The 27,529-nt window shown below is 37.6% G+C and overlaps 6 protein-coding genes across 9 annotated transcripts; 4 read left to right on the top strand and 2 right to left on the bottom strand.

The window, feature by feature from the left end:
* The first annotated feature begins 537 nt into the window (after window positions 1-537).
* LOC113694990 (heme-binding-like protein At3g10130, chloroplastic) lies at window positions 538-3,548 on the top strand. Of its 2 annotated transcripts, none has more exons than XM_027213934.2 (8): window positions 538-1,069; window positions 1,599-1,736; window positions 1,837-1,905; window positions 2,018-2,089; window positions 2,305-2,387; window positions 2,477-2,608; window positions 2,805-3,018; window positions 3,185-3,548. In XM_027213934.2, the coding sequence occupies exons 1-8, from the start codon at window positions 635-637 to the stop codon at window positions 3,227-3,229; spliced, it is 1,188 nt and encodes a 395-aa protein (XP_027069735.1). In that variant the 5' UTR covers window positions 538-634; the 3' UTR covers window positions 3,230-3,548. The 2 variants fall into 2 exon arrangements, with proteins under 2 accessions (XP_027069735.1, XP_027069736.1); XM_027213935.2 differs by having other exon boundaries at window positions 929-1,069; window positions 1,603-1,736.
* Window positions 3,549-4,848: 1,300 nt separating this feature from the next.
* Window positions 4,849-7,942, top strand: LOC113697051 (3-ketoacyl-CoA synthase 11-like). Its single transcript, XM_027216478.2, has 2 exons — window positions 4,849-5,344; window positions 6,128-7,942. The coding sequence occupies exon 2, from the start codon at window positions 6,135-6,137 to the stop codon at window positions 7,665-7,667; it is 1,533 nt and encodes a 510-aa protein (XP_027072279.1). The 5' UTR covers window positions 4,849-5,344; window positions 6,128-6,134; the 3' UTR covers window positions 7,668-7,942.
* A 502-nt stretch (window positions 7,943-8,444) lies between these two features.
* On the bottom strand, window positions 8,445-10,693 carry LOC113697052 (probable histone H2A variant 3). Its single transcript, XM_027216480.2, has 2 exons — window positions 10,330-10,693; window positions 8,445-8,964 (listed from the first exon to the last, which is right to left on the bottom strand). Exons 1-2 carry the CDS (start codon window positions 10,453-10,455, stop codon window positions 8,668-8,670), a joined length of 423 nt encoding a protein of 140 aa, XP_027072281.1. The 5' UTR covers window positions 10,456-10,693; the 3' UTR covers window positions 8,445-8,667.
* An 890-nt stretch (window positions 10,694-11,583) lies between these two features.
* Window positions 11,584-14,980, bottom strand: LOC113697304 (uncharacterized). The gene is made up of 8 exons (XM_027216878.2): window positions 14,836-14,980; window positions 14,389-14,524; window positions 13,691-13,826; window positions 13,411-13,492; window positions 13,149-13,324; window positions 12,709-12,846; window positions 12,488-12,627; window positions 11,584-12,159 (listed from the first exon to the last, which is right to left on the bottom strand). Exons 2-8 carry the CDS (start codon window positions 14,504-14,506, stop codon window positions 11,897-11,899), a joined length of 1,053 nt encoding a protein of 350 aa, XP_027072679.1. The 5' UTR covers window positions 14,507-14,524; window positions 14,836-14,980; the 3' UTR covers window positions 11,584-11,896.
* A 488-nt stretch (window positions 14,981-15,468) lies between these two features.
* Window positions 15,469-20,892, top strand: LOC113696168 (26S proteasome regulatory subunit 8 homolog A-like). Its single transcript, XM_027215544.2, has 9 exons — window positions 15,469-15,795; window positions 16,922-17,019; window positions 17,142-17,366; window positions 17,476-17,538; window positions 17,631-17,794; window positions 18,722-18,878; window positions 18,971-19,069; window positions 19,562-19,672; window positions 20,482-20,892. The coding sequence occupies exons 1-9, from the start codon at window positions 15,591-15,593 to the stop codon at window positions 20,620-20,622; spliced, it is 1,263 nt and encodes a 420-aa protein (XP_027071345.1). The 5' UTR covers window positions 15,469-15,590; the 3' UTR covers window positions 20,623-20,892.
* A 1,513-nt stretch (window positions 20,893-22,405) lies between these two features.
* Window positions 22,406-27,471, top strand: LOC113697233 (uncharacterized). Of its 3 annotated transcripts, none has more exons than XM_072054841.1 (7): window positions 22,406-22,632; window positions 22,758-22,977; window positions 23,890-23,975; window positions 24,062-24,208; window positions 24,945-25,116; window positions 26,005-26,291; window positions 27,151-27,471. In XM_072054841.1, the coding sequence occupies exons 2-7, from the start codon at window positions 22,767-22,769 to the stop codon at window positions 27,241-27,243; spliced, it is 996 nt and encodes a 331-aa protein (XP_071910942.1). In that variant the 5' UTR covers window positions 22,406-22,632; window positions 22,758-22,766; the 3' UTR covers window positions 27,244-27,471. The 3 variants fall into 3 exon arrangements, with proteins under 3 accessions (XP_071910942.1, XP_027072561.1, XP_027072560.1); XM_027216760.2 differs by having other exon boundaries at window positions 22,456-22,628; window positions 24,945-25,068; XM_027216759.2 differs by having other exon boundaries at window positions 22,487-22,628.
* The last annotated feature ends 58 nt before the right edge of the window (window positions 27,472-27,529 follow it).

Here is a 27,529-nt window from a genome sequence, read left to right as displayed (position 1 = left end):
AAAATATAAAATCCAAATTGTATCTTATATATCATTTTTTATATCATATATAAAATTTATAAAATTTTATTTTACTGTTATACGTTGTTGTTGTTGAAAGTGAATTACGCCGTACACATACAAAGTTACTTTTTATACATTTTGTACAAAATCAGTCCCAACGATTTTCCAGTCAACCGATTGGACCCATGTCCGCATGCAGCATATTACCACCTAAAAATCCTAAGCTACAGTAGGTCAAAAGCATGCCCAAGCCATAGGCTGAACCTGACTACAGCAGAAAACGCTAAAGCTTTCCTCCAAAAATGAAAACCAAGAGGAGTAAAAGGCTTAGCGCCCTCCTCCTCCTCCTCGACTCCCGGAATTCAGTTGGACTCTCTGCAATGGTCCCGATTTGTTGTGTCCAAGTATCGTTATTGGGCCTTCAGCCCATGGAGAATTCTAATCAGACATTTTTGTCAATTATCCATTTTCCTAAATTTTGCAATCCTCGAATAAACGGTGCTGCTTCGAGCTTCAACGAAAAATACCAACCAATCCTTTTGTATGGCCAGGACTTTTGTAAACACCGGCCTGGCCAGTGGCCACCAATCACCCAGTCTTTCGATGCCTCACAATCTGCACAGCAATCCACATGGCCACTGCACAGTTAGGCCGCGACCAAATTTGCCGGCGCACGCCCACTTTCCACCGCCACCACCCCACCACCGCCGCCAAACCCTCCACGGCACTCCTCTTCATTCCTCCCAAAAACAACCCAAGTAAAATAAGAACTTCACTAACTAAAGGGAAGCCAAAATTGGGATGGGCAGTTAGGATGAGCATTGTTGAACAGAGCCCGCCAAAAGAACCAACTAGTGTAAATGACGTCGAAAGGTTGGTTGGCTTCTTGTACGAGGACCTTCCTCACCTCTTCGATGACCAAGGGATCGACAGGACTGCGTATGACGAGCGTGTCGATTTCAGAGATCCCATTACTAAACATGATACTCTCAGTGGATATCTGTTTAACATTGCTACGTTAAAGTTGCTGTTCCGCCCCCAGTTTCAGTTACACTGGGTCAAACAGGTATGATATATTTTGTGACATTCAATTCTGCTGAGAGGCAACCCCAGATGTTGTTTAATGATCCCTAGTGTACCATATTTGTTCCCTGTCTTTATGGTAGGCTAGTATTCTGCTATATGAACAAGTACGAATGAAGGGAAGGAAGAAAAGAATAAAAAAAACAAAAACAAAAACAAAAGCAAGAAAAAAGCAGCAATGGAATGTTTATTTTACTTACAAATTTTAATATGTGCTTTTTGGGGCAGTCGGTTTCTTTGGTGAGAATGGTAAGATCATTCGAAATTTTGCATATGGAGTAGCGAATTTTTTGGTTGTCCAGAGGATGGTGGTATTATAGTATCTTTCATTGGGGTGTCATTCGTGACCTGTATATTTGTTAAATAGACGAGTGAAACTATTTTGGTCGGCTTGCACGTCTCCTTCACATTTTGCCATGCGTAACTGGTGTTTTTACAACTGGAAAGCTGGAAATATAATCTGTCAGATTTCCATATTGATGTTGCTGGTTTGACTGATTGAGTTGGTATAGACAGGGCCTTATGAGATCACCACAAGATGGACTATGGTAATGACTTTCATGCTTCTGCCCTGGAGACCTGAATTAGTCTTCACAGGAACTTCTGTCATGGGAATCAATCCAAAAACCAACAAGTTCTGTAGCCATGTTGTAAGATGTTGCTCTTTGCCTTTGACACAGAAAGTCAGAGTTGTGAATCCCCCAACAAGTTCTGTAGTCTTTATTTATCGTTTGTCATCGTAATTAATAGGACTACTGGGATTCTATAAAGAACAACGACTTTTTTTCTATTGAAGGCCTCATGGATGTGTTGAAGCAGGTATCTGCTACTTAATTCGCTAGTGCATTTTTCCATTTGCAATTTTGTTATTTGTCAAGTTTCCATTGCCAATTTTAAGCAACCGTAACTGATATAGTTGCAATTTTAACAGTTGCAGATTTACAAGACTCCAGAGTTAGAAACGCCTAAATATCAGATACTAAAAAGAACTGCTACGTATGAGGTCTGTGGTTTTTTCCCTGAATGCAGCAGCATTCTTAACTTGCACCCGTTAAATCTGGCATTGCTTTAATTCTTCAGATCTGAAACAAAACTTACGTGAAAAATCAAATTTCCCTTGTTGCTAACCGACCCATTGTTGAAGTTAAGGAATTCCATCTTGCTGATATAAATGTCAAGCTCTCCGGGTAATAACTAACTTTCCATCGTTAAATACAGGTGAGAAAGTACAAACCTTTTATGGTCGTCGAAACAGATGGTGACAAGTTGACTGGTTCAAGTGGTTTTAATGCCGTTGCCGGGTGAGGTTTGGTGTTTGAATTCATTGTTTATCATTTGATTGGTAATTGCTTTCGTTCCTACCGTCAGCTCCTTGATCTTTTTCTCACAGGTATATTTTTGGGAAGAACGCAGCAGAGGAAAAGATACCCATGACTACTCCTGTGTTTACTCAGGCAGTTGATGCTGAAACATCCAAAGTGTCTATCCAGATAGTTCTGCCATCAGAAAAAGATTTGAGCAGGTGAAGTTCACCAAATTGCATCAGGTTACACAACCTTTGAAGCTGAAACTTACTTAGCAAGGGAGACAGCTAGTGTCAAAATTGGGGGTCTCTTAGGAGTTAATTAGAGAACTCCATAAAATCATTCATTCAGTTTTCTATCAAATACTGTATATAATGTTAATAATGGTCATATAAAAAGAATTTGTTTGAACAGTTTACCAGCTCCGAATGAGGAAGCAATCACATTGAGGCAGGTTGATGGAGGCATAGCAGCAGTAACAAAGTTTAGTGGAGAACCTATTGAGAATATTGTTCGAGAGAAGGAGAAAGCTCTCCGGTCTGCTGTTATTAGGAATGGTTTAAAACCTAAACCCGGTTGCTTGCTTGCACGTTACAATGATCCAGGTCGAACGTGGAGCTTTATCATGGTAAGGACCAGGGAATGGAAGTCTTTTCTTGCATATTTTTGACGTGTTTTGAATGTTTATTTATTCATGAAAATTGTTGGTTGCAATTTTTGAGCTTTTTTTTTTTTTTTTTTTAATAACTACTAAATAATATCTTGTGTATCTCCTGTTTTGTTGTTAAAAAAAGAGGAATGAGGTGCTCATATGGCTTGAGGAATTCACATTGGAATAAGTTTCAACATTCTTCACTTGCTACCATGGAAGTACGTAGTGGCAACATCAGAAGCGATGGTAATCTTCAATCGCTGTTTTGGCTGTGTAGAATCTTTAAAGATGGTTGTGAGAGCCAGTCACAATTGAATTTTCGTTTGTACCATAGTATCCAATTTCGAATGTAGCTACAAAGTCCAGTTTCACACTCCTTAGTTACCTCAATCCCTTTGTTTCGAATTGAGGAATCACAACAAATTCTTTTGGTTTCTCTTTTAGCTCAACCCATCCTGGATTTAGACGGAACCTTAAAGCAGAAATGGTATCGATATTTAAAAGAATTCACTCTTTAGTTTTATACGCTAATGGTATAGTAATTTTTTTGATACTAGCAGCTATGAATGTACGTCACGTCACGTGTGCGTGATTTGAATGAATTTGAAATTTGAATTCATGTTATATGGTATAATTTAAATTTATTAATATAAAAAATAAATTATACAACTTAGAGAATTATAAGAAACTTATCCTATTTTTTTTAAAAAAAAAAATTATAAGAAATCTGTTTAGATTGGTCTATTTTTCAAAAACTAATTTTTTAAATACAATGTTACAATAATACATAAGCAAAAACAACTCTAAAAACATCTTATCCATATAATATATAAAAAATAACTCATAAATATACAAACAAAAATATTAAAAAAATAAAATTTACAACACTTTCCGTCTATGAAGAGTGAAGAGTGAAGGAGAGGGAGAAGGAAAATGGAGGAAGAGAGAGAAGAAAGGAAAAAAGACGGGATGGTGGCGGTGGTGAGTGGTAATGTTAATTTTTACAAGCTACTCTAAAATTTTTTTTAATTTTAAAAGTTACATCAAAATATATTCAAAAAACATTTACAGTAAAAATTTTTTATATATACTATTATAATAAAATATTTCAAAACTGCGAATCCAAACGGAGTCATATCCTCTTTAAAAATGCACCGCACATGGCTTTATCAACTTCAGAAAGGTCCAAATTGAATTTGGACAAAAGAATGATACTAGTAGATTAGAAAAGAAGACTAATTCGCACAAAGCGTATAGCAAAAGGGGTATTGTCATCAATGATTCGAATTTGGAAAATGAGTTGGGTATTCCAAATTTTGACCAAACCAAAAGAACGAGACTTGTTTTGGTCGCAATCAAATAGTAAAATAAACAGACCGACTCTCCGTGAAGTGTGAACGAGAGGGGGTGGTCACCAATTCACCAACTTTGACCCGTTCAACCCCCGATTGCTTGCCCAAAGAATTTGAATACATCTGGCTCCTTTGCCTCCATAATCTGTAGCGTCTGGTTTTTCGTCTAGGATACTTTGTCTAATTATTTTAATAAAATAAGTTTGAAATTGTGTTGAAGTTTAATTTGTTTATTAATTAGAATTGAATTCAAATACATTTTTATCAGGTTCGAATTTGTCTAATTATTTTAATAAATTTGAAATTGTGTTTAAATTTAATTTATTTATTTATCAGAGTCGAATTTAAATGACTTTTTATCGAATTCAAATATTTTTAAACTCTTTTAATTTGACTTACAGCCATGACAATTGAAAGTATAGAACCAGCGGCTGGGACAAAAGAAAAGAGACCAGCAAAGCAACTCCTCAGCAGTTCAAATATATTCTCTCCCCGTTTACGTTTCCGCCGCCGCCTCCTCCTCCTGCCGATATATATACATCTCTAGTCATCTTCTTGGACTCCTTCTATACACACAAAGAAAGAGAAAAAGATCGTGCATGAGACACGGTTTCTAGAACACGTTGCCAGTGAGGTGGGGGGGACTAATACTAGCATAATTTTGACCATTTAAATTTGGTGGCATTGCTTGTTATTCTCAATCTTTTCTGCGTATATTCCCAGAAGCCCTCTTCGACTCTCATTTCTTCTAATTCTTCACTGGCCACAACACGTTGAAGGAAATAAACACTCTGATTTCCTCTTTTCCCTTTTTTCCTAATATACTTCCTCTAGTAAAACTCCTGCATCCATTTCATTTTCTGGCGCTCTCTCCCTCTGCATCCGGGGCTTCTATCCTTCTTTAGTGAAGAGATCGTTGAAGCTATCTGGGTTTGAGATTCACCTTAGAGGTAATTACTTTTTCTGGGTTGTTTTATTTATTAATGGTACTTATGTAGCATACATTAGTATATCACCATAAAGATCTGTTCTTGATTTATTTTTTGGCTAGATTTTATTTCTGCATTTTATGTTCTTGCGTTGTATGATGCTTCAAATAATATTTTATTTTATGTTTGAACTTCTAATCCTGGTTTTGTTTTAAAATTAACAACTTCAGCGGTGTATCCGATCTACTTCACAACAGATTTCATTGTGAGGGTTTTATGCATGGTGATTGGTTATTGATATTTAGCTGAATTTGATCTGTCAAGTGTCAGCAGACGGATTTATACAGAAACGACCGGATTTAACTGCCTGATCTCTTGATTATGGCGGTTGATTTACACATTTTTTCGACCAGATTTAACTGCCTGTCCTCTTGATTATTGCGGTTGATATACATATTTTTTTTTCCTCTGTCTCTTTCTGTGGAACCAGATTGTGGCTACTTTACAACTACAATAGAACTGCATTTAGGTTGATAAGTTGGAAAATCTGTCATGACCTTCTCTCGGAACAATATGAATGTATTTCCCTGCAATTGTGTAGTCTCCCAACAAATTATTGGTTTTCTCTTTTTTTCAATGCTTTGGCTCACATTTTGTCAAGTACGCTTTATGAGACACAGTATTCTCCAGAAATTCTCAATCGGAATCAACTCTAGATCATTTTCTTCTCTCTCTCAGTTGTCTGTTTTTGTCTTCTCTAAAATGTTTCTGCTTATCTCACCAATTCTTGTTATGTTTGAGCAGGGAAATAATGGAAGAAACAAAGACAAAGGCGCCATTGCTCGCCCCTTCATCAGGGAAATTTCCAGATTATAAGAAATCAATCAAGTTGAAATATGTCAAACTTGGTTATCACTACCTTATCACTCATGCAATGTACCTGTTCATTACCCCCTTTGTAATTGTAATTGCAGCACAAATGTCCACCTGGTCTCTCCCTGATCTTTACGAGCTATGGGATAATCTCCAGTATAACCTCATTTCGGTGATCCTGTGCTCAAGTCTCATAGTTTTCATATCGACCATCTATTTCCTCACTCGTCCTCGTCCAGTTTACCTTGTTGATTTCTCCTGCTACAAGCCTGATGAAGCTCAAAGATGCACAATGAAGACTTTCATCGATCAGTCCGAAATGGTTGGCTCATTCGCAAAAGAGAATCTTGAGTTTCAAAGGAAAATCCTTCAAAGGTCTGGCCTTGGAGATAACACTTATCTTCCTGAGGCTGTCCTTAATATACCTCCAAATCCATCAATGAAAGAAGCTAGAAAAGAGGCCGAGGCTGTTATGTTTGGTGCCATCGATGAGCTTTTGGCAAAGACTAAGGTAAAAGCAAAAGACATTGGAATTTTGGTTGTCAACTGTAGCTTGTTCAATCCAACTCCATCTTTGTCTGCAATGATAATTAATCATTATAAACTTCGAGGGAACGTAGCCAGTTATAATTTAGGCGGCATGGGATGTAGTGCAGGTTTAATTTCTATTGACCTAGCTAAAAAACTCCTTCAGTTCCATCCAAACTCATATGCCTTGGTCGTCAGCATGGAGAACATCACTCTGAATTGGTATTTTGGAAATGACCGATCGAAGCTTGTATCCAATTGTTTGTTCAGAATGGGAGGTGCTGCAATACTACTTTCCAACAAATTCTCGGAAAAAAGAAGATCGAAGTATCAATTGGTTCACACTGTTCGCACCCACAAGGGTGCCGATGATAAGTGCTATGCCTGTGTCTTTCAAGAAGAAGACGCGGATGGAAAGATTGGAGTTTCTTTATCAAAGGAGCTCATGGCTGTAGCTGGTGATGCATTGAAGACCAATATCACTACTCTAGGACCTCTTGTTCTCCCAATGTCTGAGCAATTGCTTTTCTTTGCTACGCTAGTTGGGAAGAAACTATTCAAGATGAAGCTCAAGCCTTACATCCCCGATTTTAAACTAGCTTTTGACCATTTCTGCATTCATGCTGGAGGTAGAGCCGTCCTGGATGAACTGGAGAAGAATTTGCAGCTATCTGAATGGCATATGGAGCCATCAAGAATGACACTGCATCGATTTGGCAACACCTCAAGCAGTTCTCTGTGGTATGAATTGGCTTACACGGAAGCCAAGGGAAGAGTAAAAAGAGGACACAGGGTATGGCAAATAGCATTTGGTTCAGGTTTCAAGTGCAACAGTGCTGTATGGAAGGCCCTCAGAACTGTGAAGCCTGCAAAGGAAAAAAACCCCTGGATGTCTGAGATTGATAAGTTTCCCGTGGAGGTTCCAAAGGTAGCAAACATTTGAGGTTCGCAGATGATATTGAGCATATTCTCAGTTCTGTTAGTCTATAGAGGTTGCCATCGTTAGTTTTTCTGTTTTGTTCTGGCCTAGATTAGTTACTTTTACTTATATGAAGGGGGCGATTGACTGGGGTTTTATTTATCTAAAGCTCTAAGACTTAGCCATCAACAATGTACATGAGTTCAGACAAAAGGTTCTGATCCCTAGCTCAGGACGTGGATCAGTGAGAACATCGTTAGAGATGGTTGGCATTTCCTTTTGGCCAACTCTATGACTCAGATATTTGAGCATGTCAAGATTGCGTTCTTAACCCTCTTTACCTGGCGGAACGTCTTTGTGCGAGTATTATTACTGGTACAACCATAAGCTGCACCTTTTGTCACGATACGGTGCATCTAAACTGCGAATAGGGCAAGAAGTAGTCTTCGGTTTATGCTCTCACAACCATTTTGTGACAGAGTACTCAGTAGGGAGGCGTCTGATTCAGAAAAAGGCCTTAGAAAACTAGAGACCAGATTAGGATTTAAGCGTATGGAATATTGTTACATTAGATCTCTAATATTCAACTCGCTCAGGACCAAAATGACCAAGTTCAGGAAGAATAGCAACGCTAGAGCCCTAATTTTTAGCTGGCTCAGGATCGAAATGACTGAGCTCAGAAAATAATAGCACACCAATCTCTCTAATGAATTTTGAGGTTAGTTAAGTCTGCCAGTACATGCAACGATCAGGAAACAGTCTTGGCACCGGAATATATAGAAAAGCACAAATATAACAGACTTGAGAAACATGGCTTTATTTACACATTCAAATCCACCAGAATATAAAGACAAAGACACGATCCTAATAGCCTATGATTGTAACCACGTCTACAGCATCTAAGAAGCAGCTAGAATTCATGCAGACCAGTTTAGATGCACAAGCAAAGTGACACGGGGTTAAGTCAGCCAGTCTTCTGAAAGTGAATTCTCTCAACTAAAAGAAATCCACCATCCGTTGGAAACTAGTCCTTGGATGATTTGTTGATAAGTGACTTGTGGATGTGCGGAATCACACCTCCACCAGCAATGGTTCCTTTGATCAGTGTATCGAGTTCTTCATCACCTCGAATTGCCAGCTGCAAATGTCTTGGAGTAATACGTTTCACCTTAAGATCCTTACTTGCATTGCCAGCAAGCTCCAACACTTCAGCAGTCAAATACTCCAAGATAGCTGCAGAGTAGACTGCCGCTGTTGCACCCACTCTCCCATGTGCTGTTGTCCTCTGTTTCAGTAAACGATGGATCCGACCAACTGGAAACTGCAGTCAAATGCGATATACAGTCATTTCACTAAGAGAATTGGTTAGCTAACACATCATATTCGGCTTAGCAAATAACAGCTAGTACAAACATTTAGAACCAAGAAAACAATAAATCCAACTAACAAATGACCTTTGAAAAAGTAGACAAGTTAAAGAATTACTCCATAACCACAAAGAACCCTAATTTCTCATTAAACAAGAAAGAGGGAAGGGGGGGGGGGTGGAAGAAAAACTTAAAGCAAATACACGAAATCAAAAACAATAACCAAACAACAAGAAGACATACAGATGTCCCCAACAGTCAGAAAACTTTCAGTGTGTTCATAAACATGAATATGCAACAAAATATCACTGCTAAACAGTAAACAAATACATAAGAAATTTTACATTTGCTAGTCATTAAGAAGAAGGGAACGGCAAAAGAGAGGAAGAAAATACTAAGATGAAGAAATTCAGTTTGATTTCTTCCTGGCTCTCAATAGTTATCCTATCTTGCATGAGTGGAGAGCACATAATGGCCAAAGAAAGAAGAAAAAGAAGAAGAAGATGAGGTAACAAAAGAAAGTTATTCATGTCACACAGATCCATATGAACAAGAACCGGGTTGATATGTTCCTGAAACATCCGCAGTTGGTTATTGAATACTTACAAAACAAGTTCAACTTCTAGAACAAACCGACAAAACTGATTTGAGCATTTCAACCAAAGATCGTTTTTTGTCTCTTACTTTCTGGGGATGTGGATCATGGAAGAGTAACATGTAAACTGTCCAATGATCTTATCTCCTTTTATTTTTGATCATTTGAGTTTTACTGATAAGGCATCACTGACTTTGAAATTAAGAATAGAACATTCTTCTCTTTTTCTTCCTTTCCTCTTTTAATAGTTTCATTTTCACATAGCATTAGATTGTATTACCACATGAATAAGACATTTTACAAATCCATAAAAATGAGCATTCAAATTCCTAGGTAGAAACTATAAACTAATCATTCAAATGCACAGAAGTAGAGTAAATCTACGGGCTTATTTCCACAATATTATAGTTTTTAATCAATTTTACAAAATATCGCACCTTTTAAATTAATTAAAAGCCCAATAATAATGTAAATAACCGCAGAATCTCCGCATGCATAACTTTGTGTATTTTTGCAGGGTCAGGGCCTTCATATCATATGGTAAAAGAACAAATCTTAAACCCAAATAAACAAATAAGAAAACCATGCAAAAGGAAGAAATCAATAAGAAAATTGAAAAACAAAACAGGAAGGGAAGAACACAAAACTCGCTTCGGAAGGGTAGTCAGGAATTCGGTTTTTTTTTTGAAAAAAAAAACGAAAAAAAAGGGTTGGGAAAAAGTACTTGGAGGCCGGCACGAGAGGAACGAGAAGTAGGTTTCTTCTTGTCCTTGTCTTTGTCCTTGTTAGCCGCAGCGGACGCGGAGGAGTTTTTGCCCGTTATCAAACCCTTGGCGCCTTTTCCCGACATTTTTTCCCGCCAAATCCCTCCAACCGATTGGAAGGGCTTTCAGTTTTTATCAAGGCTTGAGAACGAAAAAGAGGCTTTTTGGAGCTTCCGGTTCGGGTTTTGATCGACGGGTCGCAACTCACAAGTCACAAACGAGGCAGCAGGCAGTCCAGTCGAAGACGGAGAGAAAGAGAGAAGACGAGAGGAGGAAAGTTAACGTGCAAGGCGCGCGCAGTAATGGAATTGTCATAAAGGGGGGATGCCGTAACGTATTTAGGTTACCCTCAATTTCGTAGGAATTTGCACAACTGTCCGCTTTGCATCCACTGCCATTGAGGGTAAAAGGGTAATTTCGTGTGCCCCATGGGTACTCCTGACGAGATTTGCTCTTACCTCTTCTGTTCCCAGGCAGCTGGATAAGGATCACTCAAAATCCCCCTCTTTCCTTACAACGTTAGTCTGTCGGGAAATTTCAACACATATTTAACTCGTGTTACACTTTCTAACTTTACCAAATCGTCCTAAAACAGTAAAGAAATCTTCAGCTCTTGAACTCGTATAACCACCGGTTCAGTAGATAAGGCAATTTGAAATAGTCCAGCTTTTAAGAATTTCTAGAATTTTTAAAGCCGCATTACGTTGATATAAATCTCTGCTAAACCTTTACAAGAATTAAAGGTTAGAAGAAGTTAACTTTTAAATAGCTTGAAAAGGAAAAGGTTAGTCAATCACACTTGGATTAGAACACGCTTCACCATATACTAACTTCCGCAACTGTAGCTGCTCAACTTAAAACTGGAAATACTTGAGAAACTGGTACAGACATAGGCCTTGATCTTGATTGCTTTAGATTTTACAAAATCTGATTATAGACAATAATCAACATCAATAAAAGCAACCTTTTATAAGTTATATTTTTTTTATCATTATAAAATCTACAATCAGAATATAAAAGTAATTGAGAACATCACAAAAACTGATTACTCGTGATCAAAATGTATAATCTGTTAAAATAATCGATTTGAGTACAACAAGCCCATGCTCACGGGAAGTGGTGTAAACTAAAGTGCCAATCATCCCTTGAACCGTCATGAAATAACCGCAAAACTTCAAGAATTTCCAAAACTTCAATCCCAACACGTGCGGTCATAAGGTAATGAACATAACCCACATTTTATAAACGCGCGCCGTACAAGCACATTTCTAATGAATCATCATCACCAGTCATGTAGTAGCTAGCTTCCAGCGAGACCTTGATATACATACAGACAATAACTAAGTGCACCAAGCAATGGTCGCGGGTTTACCACAATAGCTGTTCTTAAGAAAGCAGATCCGCGAATTTAAACTAAAGATATCCTGCCTAGAGGCAAAGGAAAGACAATTAGACTGACGTCCGACAGAGGAGGAATCTTTGTACGTGGCATTTGACATCCCAACCAACACAGATATCATCAGCCCCTCAGGCGTTCTCCATCTCTTCTTTCTCCCTTGACTTTCCCTCATCTGTAATGTGGAACCCCTCAATTTTGCGGGAAACTTCATCTGCACTAACCTTCACCCTTCCTGTTCCACCATTTGCTGCAATAGGCTCACTCTCATCATTAATCAGTGGCCCTGTTTGCCATATTCTGATTGTTCCATCTTCAGATCCTGAGGCATATGTTTCCCCGCCTGGTGCAAAGCGAACACAGTGCACAGGACCATGGTGACCCTTGTTACATGCTGCACCCATAAGATAAATACTTAGCGTGAAACTGGAGACCAACCAAGGATGTATTCCCTAAACCTTCAAGCGTCAGGTTAGTACATGTACATCAACTAATTGAAACAAGACAAAAAGAAAATCAGACACAACATGGGATATAAGGAGCCTGTAAAGGAACCAGCCAGGCCAGGATTTAGAAGGTCAAGGGTCAATGAGAAAATAATATCTATGCCTAGGGGCCCCGACATTCTTTTCATATTACAATCCATGTCTCATAATTTTGTAATATGCGGTCCAAAATCTGAAGTTGGTTCACTCTAAATCTCGTTTATTTTACTGACGTACCTATCTCGTCACCAGTATGAAAATCAAAAACACGAATCCACATGTCTTCTCCTGCAGCAACAAATTTGAAACCATATTTGGGTTCCAAAGAAGCTGACTCTACAGTGCATGGCATGTTGTAGCTCTTAACCAATCCAAAACTGCAAAACAAGAAAACACATGTGACTAGAAGTTAGGCCCGCAGAATCAAGACAAATGCATCTGATTTTCGTTGAACTCACTGATTTGCATCCCAGAACTTCACACTGAAACCATCGGCAGTTGTAATGTATCGACCATCTTGACTAACTTCAGCACTAGTAACGGGTGATTTAGTCTCTAGTGTTTCGACCACTTTGCCAGTTCTGACATCCCATAATCTGAAATGGGAAATAAACCATTAGAAGATAAGCTTCAACCTCCTGTAAGATCTCAAACACATTATAGAGAATCTGAAACACGAAAAACAAGTACGGACAAAAAAGTAAATGAAATGCCAGGTTATAGCAATAAAGCTTATCTTATTTTCAAACTTCCACCTCTAACCTCGACATACACGCTAACTTCAATTTTCATAGTGTGAACTATGAAATCTATCTAATAAAATGGAAATGAGGATCTGAAACTTTAAAAACCCAAGAACCAAAGATTTCAGTACACGAATTCTATGGTACAAGCATACCTGACCCCTCCCATATCCGTACAAGAACTTAAAATTGTCTGATCACTGTGGAGCCATGTAACAGTTCTGACAGAGCCAGGAGACTTGTCTACTTCTCTAGGAGGAGCATCAGGGCGATTCAGATCATATATTCGAAGAACTTTCTCAACTCCTCCAGTAAGTAAAAAATTGGTATCCTATTCCAGGAAAAGGAAGTAATTCTAAGAAGAGCATGAATTGATGGCAAGAAAGTGTTTATACAGGAAATGACTCAAAGATGTACCTCTGAGAAAGCACAGGCTCGAACAATGTGCTTGTGCTCAAAAGAATGCAGTATGTCCCCAGTTGTAGCATCCCAGATTTTTCTGTATCACAATAAACCAGATTGTACAAGGCAATCAATTGAATGCTGATCAATGGAGACAATACCACTCTTGTTAAATGCAGGAGATGACAAGAAGACACAAAGACATCAAGACAAATGCATATAATTTCTTGAGCGACTATCAACAGTGTGCAAGTTTTGTTCGCTTTGCAAGAGTATTGAGGAGCATGTTACATACGCAGAGAAGTCAGCAGAACCAGTAGCCGCACGAAAAGCATTTGTATCCAAGCAGCAACTCCAGACTGCACCTTTATGCCCTTCAAATGTTCCGATCCAATCTCCAGTCTCACCATTTCTAAGCATAGGATTGGAATCTGGAATATACGAACGAAATATGATATACTAATCAACTAGAAGTATGAAAGTGCAGAAAACAGGGTTCTTTACAACAATGAAATACAAACTAAGATAAACTCTCATATCTTACTCCTACCGGAACTAACTGCTTGAAAAATTATAAGCAAACAAGCCATTGAACATTGACATATGCTGGTTCGATTAAGGTGCCCTTCTCAGACAATACTCCTTTCACTCAATGCCAAAATAAGGAAGCAATCAAAACCTAGAGTTGCTTCTAGTAATTCACAATGATCGTCCTAATTTACACTGCTGACAGATAATGGACAAAAGTACTCAAGAAACTGTACATCAACGGTAATTAGACACGAGTATCAGCATGATCAGAGCCTTCTACTCGGGGGACGGGAGGAAGAATTTTAGAATCTCAAGAAATTTAACAAGAAACAATTGATTGTCGGAATGAAAATAATCTCAGTATAATTATCCAACGTATGTACCAACAGATACGTTGAATTTCTCGCATATATGTAAAATGTGAATAAAAACTTAGGAAAAACCGAAAAAAAAAGCGCAAACCTTTGCTGGCACTAATGAGGAAGTAGCCATCTGGAGTGACAGGACTATAGAACAAATCAACGACGGGGCGCGAATGGCCGTGGCAAACCAACGGTACCGCCACTCTCTTCTTATCCATTTCTCCCAAATACAAATTCTACTATGTTCAACAAAATACCTCAGCTATTTATGTATATCTACCGTTTTTAATCTAAAATTTTATTTATTTGATTGATATATATTCTAGAAAATACGGAAAAGATTTTTTAAAATTATTTTGAATGCAATGTTTTGTTGAGCTGCCAAAATTACAATTAATAAAATATAAAAGGGAAAAAAAAAGACAGCTGCAATTAAACAAGGTTGTAAGAAATGAGAAAGAAAATTCTGGTGGTGTATAAGATTTAAATGTACGTGAATCTGGCGGTATATGGAATACAAGTGGGATTCAGGAAAGGGAATCCGCACCTCCTAGCCCCTCCCTGTTAGCTCGGCTGTAGATGGAGATTTTCAAAATTGTGGAGATCAAGGGTTGGGAAAGAAAGAACTGAGAAAGAGGCGAGCGGGTGAACGGGTGACCGGGCTAGGCGCAGGGTCAAATTCTGGCCGGGCCAAGGCTTTTTATGGGAGGTTCATGGCTCTTTTTGTCTTTTCCTAATCCTCATGGATTGTTCCTGTTCGCTAAAAAATTACTACTATTAGAGTGGCATAAGTTCTGACATGTAAAATTGGTAGGAAAAAAATATAAATAAAAAATTCTAAATTTAAAGCCTTGCACTTAGAAAAGAAAAAGTCTTAGCATTGTTTAAAAATTAAAAAAAATTAGTCTTGACATGTATAAATTCTATTAATTTTTAACATTTCTTTTACAGAAATTATACAAATTAGCTTTTACGTAATACAACTTGTTAATTGTCGCTCAGTAAAATTTTAAACAAATACAAAAAAAACTCATTCACGAAACCAGCCAAACTTTTGGTTTGTTGTATTCCAAGACCCGAATGAGTTTCTGAATTCGTTTGTTGTCATCCAAGACCCAATAGGAAATCCGCACCCCATCGACCCGCCCGATTTATCCGTATTTATAAATAGGGCAAGGAAAAAGGAAAAAAACAATACCAGAGTTCAGAGGAAATCGATCGTCATTCTGGTGCAATTGAATCCCCAATTCACCTATCATCAAAATCCGATAAAATCGAAGCTACCAAAGAAGCTTTAATAAAATGGCTACAGCAGAGGTAGAGAAGAACCGAAGTGGAGCAGAGAGAGAAGAGAGCTGTTCGAGCAAGGTTACGATGATGGTGAAGCAAGGCGAGGGCTTGCGGCAGTATTATCTCCAACATATCCACGATCTTCAGCTCCAGGTCCGCCAGAAATCCCACAATCTCAACCGTCTCGAAGCCCAACGCAACGAGCTCAATTCTAAAGGTTGCCAATGCCACTTCCAGTTCATTGCTTGCTTTTCGTTTACCCAAATAGTTAAAAACCCTAGCTTAATAGTTGATTTTTTTTTTTTCAAAATCTACACAATTTGCTAGTCCCACACTATGCCTTCGCAGTAAGGTGCCTTGGGCTGGGGGGTGGGGGAGGGGGAGGGCTATACACCTATTTTAAATAATGTTGTTGACGAATTCGCAGAATGTTGGAGGTATTATCTGGGGATTTGTTGGAGTGCTTAGCTTGTGATTTATTTTGGCAATGCACAAAGTGGATGTTAGGTCTCGAATTGGCAAAGTTTGAATCTTGAGAACCTTGGGTTAGGTGATTGGCAAAGTTCAGTTCTGTAGACGCAGCGGTGTGTGAAATTTTTACATTTTGGGATTCTTTTAAGGTACTTTCCTTTACAGAGAAGTAGTTTGGATATGGTTTTGAACACTTGACCCACATCATAAAGAGCTCAAAAGTAATAGGCAGGGGTCGGCAAGGACCTGAGTTTTGGATCGGATTACATATGCTGGATCAACTAATTGTCATATGCACAGAGGTCCTTAGCTGAAAATCATCTAAATCAGATTAGCAAGGTTTTTTAGCTTAATGAAGTTATTGGGGTTTGGGATATTAGAATTGACAGAGAGCAATATAAATTTACTATGCCCTTTTATTATATGCACAGAGGACTTTTATTATTGTTCTCTGGCATGAATAGTTTGTTCTTTTAGAATCTAGTAGCGCTTGTATCCATGGTTCAAAGCTGTCCTCATGTGTGATGTAGACACCTGTCTATCTAGTTTAAGTAAATAAGAGGATTTGGGACGGAAGAGTTGAGTTGAGTGCAAACGTCGCTATATTTTAGTAAACCTGTGGGACAATATGATTCTTCCTTTAGTTAATGCTTACTTGAACAACTTTTTGTATTTTAAGCATAAGCTAGCTCTTTTATCTCTTTATTTACTTTTACGAAGAGATGGCTACTATGAATTCTGTTTTCTATTCAAGCTGTCCGAATCATGACTAATTCTGATTTTTGCTTATCGTTCAACATGTGATTCGTGCAAGTTTGCAGTTTTAAATATTGAATTACCAGTTATTGTTTTATCTGTACTTGAAATGACAGTGAGAATGCTCAAGGAGGAGTTGCAACTACTGCAGGAGCCTGGATCTTATGTGGGTGAAGTTGTCAAAGTAATGGGGAAATCTAAAGTTCTAGTTAAAGTAAGTTTCCTTATGTTCTTGCAACCTCTCTTTTGAAGAATCCAAAACACAAAAAGAAAGCAAACAAAAAATTAATAGACGGAGTTCAATGCTTACGCTTTCCTTATTGTATATCCCATCAGGTCCATCCAGAAGGAAAATATGTGGTTGATATTGATAAAAACATTGACATTACAAAGATCACTCCATCAACCAGAGTTGCTCTCCGAAATGACAGCTATGTCCTGCATTTAATTTTGCCCAGCAAAGTGGATCCGTTAGTCAATCTCATGAAAGTTGAAAAAGTTCCTGATTCTACATATGACATGATTGGCGGTCTTGACCAGCAAATCAAAGAGATTAAGGAGGTTTTTCCCTTTCCATTTGAAATATTTGGAAATTATCATAGATGAACGTTGTAATTTTGATGTTATTGGATAATTGATTTCTTTGCATTCTGTTCCTGTTGCATTCCAGGTTATTGAGCTTCCAATCAAACATCCTGAGTTATTTGAGAGTCTTGGGATAGCTCAACCCAAGGTGCTAATTTGTAGCCTAGCTATTTGAATATGTTGCCTTTATGATAATTTAACTTTCTACTCATGCTCTCTCTTTTATTTTTTAAATGGCAGGGAGTCCTACTTTATGGACCTCCAGGAACTGGGAAAACACTGTTGGCCAGGGCAGTCGCACATCATACTGATTGTACTTTCATCAGGGTCTCTGGTTCTGAACTAGTGCAAAAATATATTGGGGAAGGTTCCCGAATGGTGAGGGAACTTTTTGTCATGGCCAGGTTGGTTGCAAAACTTGCTGCTTCATTTTAATATCCTTGAATTTTCATTTCACTGAAGTGGCTATATGCTCATTTTCCTTGTTTTCTGCAACATTTCTTCTAAATGTGGAAACCAAGTTGGTTGAAAGAAGCTAAGGAAAAGGTGGGGTAGGATCCAGCATTTAAGATTGTTGTGTGATGATTTATTGGAACATTACTTGCTATTAGGTATTATTTTGAGATATTACGTATGATGCAAGGTTTTTCCATCAATCAAAGAAGTACACGAGTATTTTAGTGTCACAAGAATGAACATCCAAACTGTTACCTTTTTTGGGCCAGCAGGTTGTGGGAGACTGCAAATTATATGCATTGGAGTAAAATGTTAATTTGTGAACTTTTGGCTAGCAGATGATTGTGTTGTAGGCTGGATCTTAGAATTGGCATTTGAAACAAGATTGTTCTCCTATAGACAACAGAGGAAAAAAGAAAGTTTAATTAGAAATATAGAAAAATTCGCGTGGAGTCGAAAAAAATGAAATACAAGAAGGATTGACTCTTCCAATTTATCTGTATCAGATTTTAATCATAATTGCGTTAACTTATTTTACATGATTATAGCATAGGGCTGTATTGTGTATTGCAAAGTGAATGCCTACTAGCAGCTCTTAAATTTCTCTGTTGCAATGGGGCAAAGTGATCCAGACACCCACAAAAAATATTCTCATTGTTCAGGAGAATTGAGAAACGTCATCTACCAGTTGAAAGCATAAACCTCTGGATCTCTTACCTTTTAAGATTTTTTTTGGGGGGTCCTATTGACATTTGCTTTAAGCTTTTTGCCATTGAAGCATGGCTTTTGCTGGATGATACAGTTTCATGATTACTTTTAACAGTGTATTGTAAGGACTAAATTTCCTTATTTTGGGCTTTATTGTTGTTTTATAGGGAGCATGCCCCATCCATCATTTTTATGGATGAAATAGACAGTATTGGTTCTGCGAGAATGGAATCTGGAAGTGGCAATGGTGACAGTGAAGTACAGCGGACGATGCTGGAACTTCTCAACCAACTTGATGGTTTTGAGGCATCAAATAAGATCAAGGTGAATACATACATTGGCGCTTTATTGAATATCAGTTTTGTGTTTATCCTTTATGTTCATGGTGCTGTAGTAGTTAAAATTTGCCTGTTCAGGTTTTGATGGCCACAAATCGTATTGATATTTTGGATCAAGCTCTCCTTAGACCTGGGAGAATTGACCGGAAGATAGAATTTCCAAATCCGAATGAAGAGGTATGTGGATATTTAGACAATGTTCTGAATCCTTGAAAGTGTTTTTTCTTGTCTACTTCTTCAGCTTTTTAGCTCATTGAAACGCTTCTTGTCTCATTATAAATATTTCAGTCCATGAGGATGGATCTCTTCTGCCTTTCATTTGTAGTCCTCCTGGGAAGTCAAATCATGAAATGTATAGTTAGGGAATGCCCTTGCGTGTTTTCCTAGTCTAACATTGTTGAAATTTCCTCAGTTAGATATTGCTTTTGGATGCTTTCATGGTCTAAACTGTTGAAATCTCAGAAAATGCATTTTTATCCTATTTTTGCGTATCTTTTGTACTTTCACATAGATGCACATGCTAAAGCAACAATTTTTAGGTCTTCGTTTTTTCATGTCATATCAGTGAGTTTGTCTTGGTTTTACTTATAATAATTTTGGTAGTTAGTTCCATCAGTAACCTGTTTATAACTTTTCATCAATTGACTTTGGTACTGAAATGCTTTGCAGTCTCGGTTCGATATTCTAAAAATCCATTCAAGAAAGATGAATTTAATGCGTGGGATTGACTTAAAGAAGATTGCAGAAAAGATGAATGGTGCATCTGGTGCAGAATTGAAGGTGCAAGTCTATCTGCTTCTATATTTTTTGCTTAGTGCTTAACCCACTGTTTCTTGTGTCGTACACTAAGAAACTGGCAGGTCCTTTTTTTTTTTTTTTTTTATAATAATAATGATGCATGTTTTTGTTGCTTATGTTGCATCTGTACCTCTAACTTGACTCTTTCTGCATCCTCAGCTGATGTAAGTGTATGAAACTTGTTTCATTCAAAGTAGTTGTCATTAGGAAGTCTGGCTAAATGCAATAGGCGGTACTGGTGAACTGTCAGGCTCTGGGTTCCAATCCATGATTTGTTTGTGATTTTTGCACATCTGCCAACTTTCAGATTTATTGATACATGAATTCCATATTCATATATTAATTATGTTATGTGGTACCACTGGATTTTGTTAGAACTCTTAGACAATTGGAGTGTAGGTGAGAACCAATTTCTGGTTTATCAACTCTGTCCAACACCAATGCTGAGCTGAATTGATTGGGTTGGGTTTTTTCTCCCACTTCTTTAGTTGAATGTAGGAGTATTCGAGTGCTAGAGTGGGGGGTTGAGAAATTGATATTTCTGACTTTTCTTTTGGTTAAACCTTTAGCATGTATTTCAGTGATCTGAGTTTAGGCAGCTTTGTATTGATTGTGCACTTGAGAGACAATTTTGAGTTAATTTTGAGTTTAAAGATCAAACGAGTAGATTTTACTCGTTTCATGATTCTTTTTCTACATATATACTCTATTTTTTCTCCCCTTTGATGTGAATAGGATACTCAGCATCAGCTTTTAAGTTCGCTTAAGCTTTATTGGCCCCTTTATTGCAGGCTGTGTGTACAGAAGCAGGGATGTTTGCTCTGAGGGAGAGGAGGGTTCATGTGACGCAAGAGGATTTTGAGATGGCTGTTGCCAAGGTGATGAAAAAGGAGACGGAGAAAAATATGTCCTTGCGAAAGCTATGGAAGTAATGAGAGTTTTGGTTTTCTCTGGATTGATGTACTTGAAAAGTGTCCAAGTTTCCGTTTAACTTTGGTTTTATGTAGCAGAATATCGTTGATCTGGAAGATACCATGTTTGCATCTGTCGTTGCTCGCCTTTGCGTTAGTAACCCCAGATGCAAATCGGTTGTGTTATTTTCTGAGTTTGACGTTTTTCCTCCCTTGTCTTGCGAACATTTGTATGTAATTTTATGAAGTGAGTTCGATAAAGTTCTTAATCCAACCCGAGGTTTTATGACTCGTGTCATTTTCTTCTTAATTTCCTTCTCTCACTGACGAAGCATATACTCCATGCAATTAAAGATGTCACAAGCAGAGGTGTTAAAATGAGTGATTCAAACGGGTATAATTGATAATTGAATCATCCGGTATAATTGGGTCAACTAATTTGAGTCAATTCATTTATATTTATTTAATAAATAGGCATAGGTAATATTTAATTATCCATTTAATTCACTTGAAATTTTTACTTGTTAATTTTTTTTTTATTTTTTCACACATTGTTTGATAAGAAATAGTAGTAATATTTTATTGTTATTAGATTGATAGAAAATTCAAATGTATTTTTGTTTGAAACTCATTAATATTTGAGTTTAAGTGTATAATTATTTTAAAATAATTATAAATGGACGCGTCGAATCAGTCCACTGTTTATCAATTAAATGGTTTAATTGAATACTTGTTTAAATCCATTTAAAGTTCGTTGCACACTTCAGCGGACGGGTTTGGATAGTTCAACAATTAATTAGGATACAATCGACCGACTTGTGATTGACACTTGATCTTTGATGATAACATTTTGAGTGAAGTTCCTTTCTGGATTTCCAAATCAACCACATTCACAATGGCAAATCTCCAAAGAGTGATCATTAATTTAAGTAAACAGCGCGTGTATCCAATCAAAAAACTGAATCAAGTTTCTTTCCGATCGGTGAATCCCAAAAAAAACTCCGGGCACGCGTTTTGCGGGGGGTTTAATGTTTGGCTATTGTCCTTGATTGGTCATAGTTTGCTTCTGACTGACGATGCTTACGCGTCGCGTCATGCAAGCTGAAGATTGCATGAATTCATATTGTGATGCTAAATCTCATAGGTTCGTTGCCATGTTAAAAAGTAACACGAAGGAGTGATTCGACTGGCCTGAATGTTTCTCCAACCATGCAAGTAGACCTTAAAATTGCTGCAAACTGGATAATAGCAGATCATTGCTACTAATTAAAAAGAGAAAAAAAAAAAGTAAATTGAAAAGTCGATAATAGCAGGCAATTGCCCCGCCAACGTCTCCTGTTTTTTGGTACAAATAGTGAAATAGCGCGTAAAATTGGAGAGACGAGACGTTGGTTAATGATGACTTTAGTATTTAAATGTATACAAGTAATTGATAAATTAAAAATTCCTATATCTCAAATAATCCAAATAGTAATTTAAAAGGATTTTAAAAAAATTTAAAGCATTCATCAAATTCCCTCGCTCCATGCGTTGCATAAATGAATGCTAATTTATGCCAACAAAGTCAACTTCTTTCTACCTGTGTTAGCCATACAAAAAATTTGATGAAAAAGTACTTGGGGGGTAATTCTCGACTGATATGGGCCCAAATTAACAATACCTTCTGGCGGAAACTTCTTCAGATGGCCCATCCAGCCCAGATTATAAGTCCATATTTGTCCTCGTGCAGTCCAGAAATACCTACGTGTAGTATTCCAAGCCCTATCCACTTATGTATATCAGTAATTACTTGCTTAAATTAGTTAATCGCTGATAACAGCGTATTCTTCTCTTCTCTTCACTTCTTTAGTAATTAAAGCAGAAAAAGAATAAGAGGAAAAAATAACGAAAAAACGGAGTCAGCAGTCAAGAGAAGAGACCCTCCCCCCTTGACGCTTTCTGTACTACAATTAAAAAAAAAAAAAAAAAAAAGAGCCTAAATTTGATTAAATTTCTCGTTTACTCCGTCTCCTCTCCAAAAAATTCCAGTCCGTAATTCCTACGTTTCTTTGCTCTATTTATATTCTCAAATTTGTTATTTTAATTCAATATAGTTCTTTATATTGTAATTCATTCCAATCTTGCATTTTCAACTTTTTTCCCTGTTATTGAGATAGGGTTTTCCGATGAACGGAGAATTACAGCTGGAGTCGATTGGTGGTGACCGGAACCCCAGTGACTCCGATCCTCTGCTTCATGAACGCCACCAACTTCAAAAGCATATCGACACTTCGTCGCCATCGTCCTCGGGAAGCTCCAGCGAGATAAAGGATGAAGACCTTGAGGCCGGTTCCTTGCCTTGTTGTAGGATTTGTCTCGAATGCGACGGTGAAGATGGTAAAACTGTTGCTAGTAATCTGTATATTAGTAGGTTTCATCTGTTCAGAACGGTGTATTTCATCGCGTTGTGTTGGTTCTTTGGGGATTTTGGTTGTTCAATTTTTTATTGGTATATTTTCTCTTGGGGTGTGGGAGGTGGTTATGTTTCCGTGTTTATATTACTGCTTGGTGTAGCTGTAAATTGCAATTTGGGAATGGGTTTATCTGAGAGGTTACTGGCTAATGCAATAGGTCTAAATACGACATTTCTGGTGCTTTGGGCAAGCTCAATTTTTGCGTGTGAACTGTTGGTTGATTTTTGCTGCTTCAAAGGCCCCCACGTTTTTTAGTTTAATCGATTTTTTTGTCCTTTATTTGAGAAACAAAATTTGACACTTATCAAGGAGAACAAAAATTTACAGTTTTATGCTTTAACATGTAAATGTATATTGTTAACTTCAATATAGGATTGTCTTACGATTATTACCGACAAAGGTGATGACTAGGTAGAAGAGTTATGACAATTAGGACAAGTTTGTTTATCGTCATCAAAATTTGTTACCATTGGAAGCATGAGAGGATATTCCCGATTCTTGAACTCGAAAGCTTTAAAGCAAGAAACTTGTGTTTGTACATTCAAGGATCTGTCTAGTTAATCAAGCATTAATTTTTGTTCATTGGAATTGATTGTTCAAGTGCTGATGATGTCATATTGCTTTTCATACATTTTAAACTGTCATATATTTGAACTGTCATACATTATTGGCATCCATTCTCGATAAAAGTGCAGTCTCCTTTTTGTAATGGCTTGGGATAACCATTTATAGTGGTTGAGCAGTATGTGTTGGTATTGTTCTTCTGCCGTGGACTGTGATTGCACATTGAGTCTCATTTTGCTGGCCTAAAAAATTATTTTTCCTTGATTGGTAGATGATGAATTGATATCTCCGTGCATGTGCAAAGGCACACAGCAGTTTGTTCATCGTTCTTGCCTTGATCACTGGCGGTCAGTCAAGGTGAGGAGAATAATTCTGGTGTGACCACGTGGTGATACTAAGGATGCAGATTCTGTTGTATTGATCATAACAGCATGCAAATGCAGGAAGGTTTTGCGTTTTCTCATTGCACAACTTGTAAAGCTCAATTTCATCTTCGAGTGGCAGAGTTGGAGGACAATTCTTGGCGAAAAATAAAATTTAGGATCTTTGTTGCAAGAGATGTTTTCCTCGTATTTCTTGCTGTACAAACTGTAAGCATGATTTTTTACTGTCAATTTCATGTAAAGTGTGGATATAAGGATTCTTTTTAATTTATATTATTGGGGTTAAATTAACTTTATCTTAAAAGTTGGGAATGGCTATGCATGTTTTCTAAGTTCTGAGGTTTTATTGTTGTTGCTATCTCCCATAATGATTGGATGGACACAATTGGTGCTTTAGTAGTTATTTTGCTGTAAGTTTATAATATCAAATTTAACTAAATCTACACTCTACCGCTAGGAGTGAAGGATTGAATTTGAGGATATTCTGTAATGAACTATATAGCTCTGGATTTGCTTGTGGCTAATCCCCAAATGGTTATTTGGTTGCTAATTTTCTCACTTTAATTTACTACTAAACTAGTCTTTTGGCTCACGCATCTGAATTGGTACCCAGATTGTGTGATTTCTTGAAAATCTAAAGTTAGTGGTGAGTGAGCGCTGAGGTCCTCAACTTTGAAATGTTTTGTTTAGATACATGAATGAGTTTTCTCATTTAGTTCTTCTCTGACTTTTTTCTTTTCTTTTTCCTTGTTTTTCTAAGTTTTATTAAGTAATAAAGAGGTGAACATAAGCATATGAGGTTGTTGCGGCATTCTGTCACAACTGTCAGTTGAGACTTTTGTTTTCTCTTTTTTTTCCTTTAGACATGATGCATGGCATGGACTTCAAATTTCTATACTGGGTGTCTTCTAATGTCTTAACTTGTTTTCACTTGTTCCTTCAGGTGATTGCTATGATTGGCGGTTTTGCTTACCTCATGGATAGAGATGGATCTTTCAGGAACTCGTTCAATGATAGCTGGGATCGCATACTTTCTAAGCATCCAATTCCATTTTATTACTGTATAGGTGCACCGACAAATTTATTTTGTAGACCAAAGACTAAATGCATCAAAGGTCCACTATTGTATCTCCTGTGGTGGATTTGTTAGTCCTGTGGGCAAAGACTTACATAGACCTGGTCCACCGCCTCGAAATAGACCCTGTGGAAATAAATAAGCCACGCCGCGCTTTTTCTTTGCAATCTTCAGGCTTTTCAGCAAGGAAGTGATGTGGCGAGTTTTTGGCCACATGGTCCACAGCCTTGCTGGTGGACCAGGTCTATCCAAGTATTTGCCCTTGCGGTGCTCCATTTTCGGTGAAGTGTGACCTTTTTATGTTAAGAAAAGATGTTTATTTCGGTGAGATGTGACCTTTTTATGTTAAGAGAACACGTTTAAAAGGATAGCATAGATGAATGGCTTGATGATCTTATCAAATATATAAATGGGGTTTGGCCTGGTAGCCAGGGTTCTGAAGGGAGAGAATGACATGAGCATGGTGATGGTCTAGCTCTTGTGTCACTTACAAAAGAATATCATGGTTTTCGTCGAAAAGATAGCCTGGCTGTTGGGTAGGCAGTTTTTAATGTGTTTTAAACCCATAAACTTAGGAAATATTTTAAATGTACCTTGCAACTCATTTCCATGAAATAAATGAGACTGTATTATGAAGATTTAACTTCTTTTAAGCATGTCAAGATGGGTTTTCCTTCCACTTGATTTTATTGTTTTCGCAAGATTCTGATACAGTTGTTGCCTTTCAAGTATTCCTGAATTTGCTGGAATTGTTAATGCGATAAATCTTGTTACTACTGATCTGGTAACATTAATCAATAATCGGGTTGCATGTTTTAGTTGCTGTCTCTGTAATGCTTTCTCTGAGGAGTCATGAGTATCTCTTTTTTGCATTCAATAGGGCAGAATATCCCATGGATCTAACCATACCAATTCATTGACTGAACAGGGGTTCTTGGCTTCTTTGTGCTGCTGGGATTTTTTGGGCTCATACTACACTGCTCCTCTCTGAACAGCAATGACCCGCGTGTGGCTGGTTGTCAAAATTGTTGTTATGGCTGGGGCATCTTGGATTGTTTCCCTGCATCCATGGAAGCATGCTTTGCCCTAGTAATTGTTTTTGTTGTCATCTTTGCCATTCTTGGAATTGCTTATGGTTTCCTTGCTGCCACCATGGCCATCCAGAGGATTTGGCAGAGACACTACCACATCCTCACGAAGAGAGAACTCACACAGGTAAAATCTCTTGGCTATGTCTTGTATAAATTATGTGATAAGTCAAATAATCATTGTGGTATGAGTGAACTTGTATAGTTTTGGAATCTTATAATGAAGCTAGTCAATGGTGTCGACTTCTTTTACTTCATTTTATTTTTGGAGTTAATGACTTGCTGGAGTTTCCTTTTATTATCAACGAGGTTTGTTAATGGTGACAGTATGTTCTTTAAAAAAGAGTAGGAGCAATGTGAGAAAAGGGGGTTTACTTTGGAAATCTGAGGTTGTTCTTGTGAAGTTCAGTCTGCGGAATGATAATTTTCTCTTAATGTTTGGACTTGGAATTAGTAGGTAGACTAGAGATTTGAAATTCATGGGCATCCATTGAAGATTTATGGTGAGACTGGTATCCAATTTCTGTGCTTCAAAAAACCTAAAAGGAAAAGGTACTGTTCCAGTTCCAGTGGTCATTTGGAAATTGATACTTCGTTATGCTTTACTACTTAAAACTATTATTCTCCAACTCCGACAACCGGTCCTGAAATTCTTAGAATTTTCTTTTCCATTAGAATTGCTTCATCTGTGATCTTGTGGTTGACCACATTGGTTTTGAATTACTAAGGAAATACTTGCCGTTGATGTTGACCAAGATAGCGTTGAAGCTGGGCGATGTTCAGACTTCTGAGTTCTTTAGGCACATAGTTTTCCAATCAGTTTCTGGAGAATAGATGATCAGAAAAATCTGGACTTTAATCTAATGGTCCCAGCACGGAAAATTCTCGAGACCCAAATATTTGCCCTTCCTATTTTGTAGTGCTAGGTTATTTTTATTCTCCTCCTCTTTCCCTCACTGCTGACGTTCTTTTTTGGGATATTGCAGGAGTATATTGTTGAGGACCTTCGAGGCTGTTATACCACTCCAAAATTGGACCTGGAGCATGAAGAACGGCTCAAAATGCTGAAGCTGTTGTAGGGAGGAGTTATCTGGATGTGTATGGTACCATGAACTGCTTTGAAGTTATCACTCGAGATCCGAAGCTGTTTCTTGTTTGTACTGATGACCATTATAATAAATAGTATGGAAGATATGTCTATAGTAAACCTTTGTGCAGATGAGAGGATCTGAATTTGGCAGTATCACTTGTTAGCTATTTTACTATTTTATATTGTATGTGCATATGCCCATTATGGTTGAGTTTGATTTTCTGCTGCATGTGTGTTGTATTTGCTAATACTCCGGAGTACAGCTGTATGGGGAA

Source organism: Coffea arabica, chromosome 6e, assembly GCF_036785885.1.
Source record: "Coffea arabica cultivar ET-39 chromosome 6e, Coffea Arabica ET-39 HiFi, whole genome shotgun sequence".
NCBI classification, from domain to species: domain Eukaryota; kingdom Viridiplantae; phylum Streptophyta; class Magnoliopsida; order Gentianales; family Rubiaceae; genus Coffea; species Coffea arabica.
The sequence above is the reverse complement of the archived record's forward strand: the minus strand, read 5'-3'. Positions and strand labels throughout refer to the sequence as shown.

Excerpts from the sequence above, each read along its gene's own strand:
- LOC113697233 (XM_072054841.1), top strand. The coding sequence starts at position 22,767 with ATGAACGGAGAATTACAGCTGGAGTCGATTGGTGGTGACCGGAACCCC. Across the intron at positions 25,117-26,004 it reads AAAGACTAAATGCATCAAAG|GGGTTCTTGGCTTCTTTGTG; the intron begins GTCCACTATTGT and ends TTGACTGAACAG. Across the intron at positions 26,292-27,150 it reads CGAAGAGAGAACTCACACAG|GAGTATATTGTTGAGGACCT; the intron begins GTAAAATCTCTT and ends GGGATATTGCAG.
- LOC113694990 (XM_027213934.2), top strand. The coding sequence starts at position 635 with ATGGCCACTGCACAGTTAGGCCGCGACCAAATTTGCCGGCGCACGCCC. Across the intron at positions 1,070-1,598 it reads AGTTACACTGGGTCAAACAG|ACAGGGCCTTATGAGATCAC; the intron begins GTATGATATATT and ends GAGTTGGTATAG. Across the intron at positions 3,019-3,184 it reads GAACGTGGAGCTTTATCATG|AGGAATGAGGTGCTCATATG; the intron begins GTAAGGACCAGG and ends TGTTAAAAAAAG.
- LOC113697052 (XM_027216480.2), bottom strand. The coding sequence starts at position 10,455 with ATGTCGGGAAAAGGCGCCAAGGGTTTGATAACGGGCAAAAACTCCTCC. Across the intron at positions 8,965-10,329 it reads CCTCTCGTGCCGGCCTCCAA|TTTCCAGTTGGTCGGATCCA; the intron begins GTACTTTTTCCC and ends ATTTGACTGCAG.
- LOC113697304 (XM_027216878.2), bottom strand. The coding sequence starts at position 14,506 with ATGGATAAGAAGAGAGTGGCGGTACCGTTGGTTTGCCACGGCCATTCG. Across the intron at positions 13,493-13,690 it reads GGTTCTGCTGACTTCTCTGC|AAAAATCTGGGATGCTACAA; the intron begins GTATGTAACATG and ends ATTGTGATACAG. Across the intron at positions 13,325-13,410 it reads GAGCCTGTGCTTTCTCAGAG|GATACCAATTTTTTACTTAC; the intron begins GTACATCTTTGA and ends TTCCTGGAATAG.
- LOC113696168 (XM_027215544.2), top strand. The coding sequence starts at position 15,591 with ATGGCTACAGCAGAGGTAGAGAAGAACCGAAGTGGAGCAGAGAGAGAA. Across the intron at positions 15,796-16,921 it reads CAACGAGCTCAATTCTAAAG|TGAGAATGCTCAAGGAGGAG; the intron begins GTTGCCAATGCC and ends TTGAAATGACAG. Across the intron at positions 19,673-20,481 it reads CATCTGGTGCAGAATTGAAG|GCTGTGTGTACAGAAGCAGG; the intron begins GTGCAAGTCTAT and ends CCTTTATTGCAG.
- LOC113697051 (XM_027216478.2), top strand. The coding sequence starts at position 6,135 with ATGGAAGAAACAAAGACAAAGGCGCCATTGCTCGCCCCTTCATCAGGG.